Source organism: Brassica oleracea, chromosome C9, assembly GCF_000695525.1.
Source record: "Brassica oleracea var. oleracea cultivar TO1000 chromosome C9, BOL, whole genome shotgun sequence".
Taxonomy (NCBI): domain Eukaryota; kingdom Viridiplantae; phylum Streptophyta; class Magnoliopsida; order Brassicales; family Brassicaceae; genus Brassica; species Brassica oleracea.
Window position 1 is genome coordinate 46,919,224 of NC_027756.1, and position 3,787 is coordinate 46,923,010.

Here is a 3,787-nt window from a genome sequence, read left to right on the forward strand (position 1 = left end):
ATCTATGAAGAGAACGTAAAAGTCAAATCAGCAAAAACTAGATCTTGAAAACCAAGACGAGCAGTGACTATCAACGACAAGCCAACTACGAGGAAGACAACATTAAAGACAACTAAACTCTGACCAACCCAAGGAGATGTAATTCCTAACATTAGCCAAATTTAAGGAAGAAGAGGACAACTATTGACCAGAACAGCGTACAACATCATGAGAAACAACCGCACAACTGGGAACTCATAAACCTGATCTACAACAAATATTAGATAATCTCAGAAGAGAAAAAGACGAGGAAAAACAAGAGAAACGAATGTGAGTCTTTTTCCAGTGATGGTAAGAAACACCGCACACTGGAAATGTAAACGAAATAAATAGATGGTGATGGCTCAAGTCAAAATATGCGGAGAAGGAAAAAACGTCTTAGGAGAATAATGTTCGACGTTGTTAACAAAAAGAATAGTGTTCAAAAATGTGAAAATATTAAATACAATGTTGACGCTTAAACCGTTAATGTTAGAATCAATAAATGCTTAAATGAAAATTTATTGAAATTCAAGATGCTTTACATTAGAAGCTCATTTCACCACTAACATACTACTATACACACAACAACACGTTATTGAAAATACAAACACATAATATATTAACCTATAACTTAATACTACATCACACAATAAAGTACTAAATCATGCTCTTCACAAATAAATAATGACCATATAATTACATCATTCAAAAATATCATACTTAACAACAATAAAATAATATTCTGCGCAAACATCTCCTAGTAAATAAATAAGAGATGGTATAAAAACGTGAGCAAACCAGAAAATGAATCAACAAGTGTGAAATATAAACTTCATTATTGGAAAAGATAAATTTACTTCATCTTTTTTTTGGAAATTTTGTAATATCTATAAACTCATAACAAAAATGCCAAGATGAAAAATCAGACTATAAATCTACAAAACATTATTCCCAACGTTTAGCTTTTGCCAACTTCAGTTTATGCTTTGTTTTACTTTTTGCTTCACCTCTTTGTCTACTTTTTGTTGCCTACTTTATAAACATGTGACAATCATGAAATTGCTCCCTTGATTTAGGCTTTATCTAAGTCACTTTACATCTGACAATCAAGTTTGATGAATCCAAAAACCTGAAACCCGAATAAACTCGAACTGGTTAGGACTCCGATTGCCTAGCCCTATCTTAAACCATCATAACAAAAAATAGATTCAAATTTTATTGTTGATTAAGAGGATCAAATCACATTGGAATAAGCTTCGCAGCTTAAGATTCCTAAGTGGAAAGATCTAAACAGAGATATTCAACTATCATAAACATACGCAAAAATGACAGGAAAGCGAAACTTCTACATGTGTGAACCAGAGTGATCCACAAAGACGACACGTTTCTTTCACATATTCGACCCAGGTGTCCACCTCTAGCACCAATTAAACCAAACCGTTGAGAAATCAATACAAGCAAAACAAAAAAAGACACAGACAAGAATATTCAAGAAACGAAGACAATATTCACAAATAAGCAAAAATATGATTTACATACAGAGATAGGAACTCCAAAGTTAACACATGTCGACCAAAAGTAAAGTAATCTAACTAAGCTCGGCGATGATGAAGGATCTCTGAATCACCCAGATTGTGAAGTAGATTTTCCTAGCGAGACCGATGCAAGTGCGTTCTTTGCTCTCTCTTGGAAGTTCCTGGTTTTCGCTAGTCTCAGTTTAATCCAAAGCCTCCTCACATCGATCATGTGCATGGCACGGCCAAACAGCTGGCTAGTTTCACCGAGTATTCCCAAGCTCAGATGCGGAGCATAAGATGCCCACAACGTTTGCAAGCGCGCTCCCATGATGGGGAAGATCAAAATTGCCAGTTTCAAAGACAGAAACATCAGTGCAAGTACCAAATATGGATCTCTTTCAGTTATTTCCTTGATAGATGACCCGCTGTGTAGCCATGTGATCAGATTACCATGGGTGTCATAGCTCGTTGGTTCACCTTCATCCACATACTGGACAGGTTTAAGACCTGGAAAGCAAAGCCACAGAGACACACCGAGTGGAGCTTATTATAACAGAAGTTAAACTGATTGTTTTGCCAGGCATTCATGCTTCTTCAAGGGAAGTGAGTGGTGTGCTAATGTATTCAGATATGCAGAAAACAGAGACGCAGGAGAAGAACCCTCACCTGTTGTTAGTTCGTAAAACTGAATAAAGGATGTAAGATCCTTCTGTCCATGGTATCGGATCCTGAATGTTTGATTCACCATGAGGATTGAAGGCAAGCTATGGATACCATACCTAGAAAAGACACTGCAAATTGTGAAAATCGTAAAGGTCAATCAATCAACGTGGACCAAAAAAGAAGATGCTCAACAGGGCTTATATACACATTCTAATAGTAGAAGGCAGTTCTTACGATGGTAAAGCCTGAGATTGCTCAACAACCAGGTGCCTTATGTGGGGGAACATTGAGCTCAGAACATCAAACTTGGGGCGAACTGCACGTGAAAACGGGCACCTGGAGGTATAAAATAGTATGGAAGTATAAGCATTTACATGGTTTGAATTGTCTAGCAAGTCTCCATCCACCTGAATTAGGCAACAAACACACAAATTTAGATACTTGTCGAGATACAAAACAAGCCCCACATCAAAGCCAAGCCATAGCAAATTCAATCGGAAAATCACAAACGACCAACCATAAGAAGGTGAGGAGAAGATAAGCTAATTATTGCGTACCGGTCTGGGATAAAGAGAGTGATGACATTTATTCTCGATTCCGCATCGGAAGACCTCGAATTCATCATGATGATCGCAAACGTCAACGGAGGAAGCGAAGCCGGAAGGTAAGCATGACCCAGCTATCGCACAGAGGAGGATGGGGACCCGGTAACTCATTCTACTACGATGAGAGGAATATAGAGATATCAAAATTCCCTGGAAACTATCTTCCTCGGATCAACGATTGAGGGCGTAATCGCTTCAGATTTCGATGGCAAAAGCACAACGGCTGAAATCAACAACAGAAAACTAAGACGACACAAAATTAAAATTAAAATTAAAAACTATTAGGCGCGTAGTCTTCTTAGATCCGTGTGAAATGTCAATAAAGTTTTGTCACTTGTTTTTGCAGAAATCACAGATCGACAGACAGACCACCGCCAATTATCTATTTGCCTACGTTGACATATCCCCCTTTGACAGATGAGACCGACCACCGAATCCTTTTGTTCAATAATTTTACAAAAAATAGTATTTTGGAAGGTTATTACACTTTTATACAAGTTGATTAAGAATTTACTAGAGGTTAAACTGGTAGATAAGAAAGAAAGGAAAAAAAGGTTAGACAGAAAATGATTTGTTTGGTTAATCTTATACTATATAAAAGTTGAGGCTATAAGCCATCGATACCATCCACATAGGGATTTAAACGACCAATCGTAATATGACAAATTATTATTTAAGTTTACTATTTTTAAAAATGTTAGCATTACCAAAAAAATGTTTATTTCAAACTAAAATATAAATCAATATCGAATAAGGTAAATTTACAAAAATATAAATACTATATTAAGTTAACATAATGTTTAATATTTTTCGAAAATTAAAAAATAAATAACGAAAAGAATAATTAATTTAAAAATACAAGACTTTCAAACAAGTATAACTATATAAATCTAAATTTAAACTCATGATTTTCAAAGTTTAGGTTATATACTATTGAAAATATTCAAACTAACATATACTATATATAAGTTGATATTATAA

The 3,787-nt window shown here is 35.4% G+C and overlaps 1 protein-coding gene across 1 annotated transcript; it reads right to left on the reverse strand.

Annotated features, from left to right (window-relative positions):
- Positions 1–1,644: 1,644 nt before the first annotated feature.
- Positions 1,645–2,917, reverse strand: LOC106317626 (5'-adenylylsulfate reductase-like 7). The gene is made up of 4 exons (XM_013755411.1): positions 2,759–2,917; positions 2,436–2,608; positions 2,205–2,329; positions 1,645–2,045 (listed from the first exon to the last, which is right to left on the reverse strand). The coding sequence occupies exons 1-4, from the start codon at positions 2,915–2,917 to the stop codon at positions 1,645–1,647; spliced, it is 858 nt and encodes a 285-aa protein (XP_013610865.1).
- Between the last annotated feature and the right edge of the window lie 870 nt (positions 2,918–3,787).

Coding starts and splice junctions, on each gene's coding strand:
- LOC106317626 (XM_013755411.1), bottom strand. CDS start 2,917: ATGAGTTACCGGGTCCCCATCCTCCTCTGTGCGATAGCTGGGTCATGC. Junction 2,609..2,758: donor ACTCTCTTTATCCCAGACCG/GTACGCAATAAT, acceptor TGCCTAATTCAG/GTGGATGGAGACTTGCTAGA. Junction 2,046..2,204: donor GTTTTACGAACTAACAACAG/GTGAGGGTTCTT, acceptor TTTGCTTTCCAG/GTCTTAAACCTGTCCAGTAT.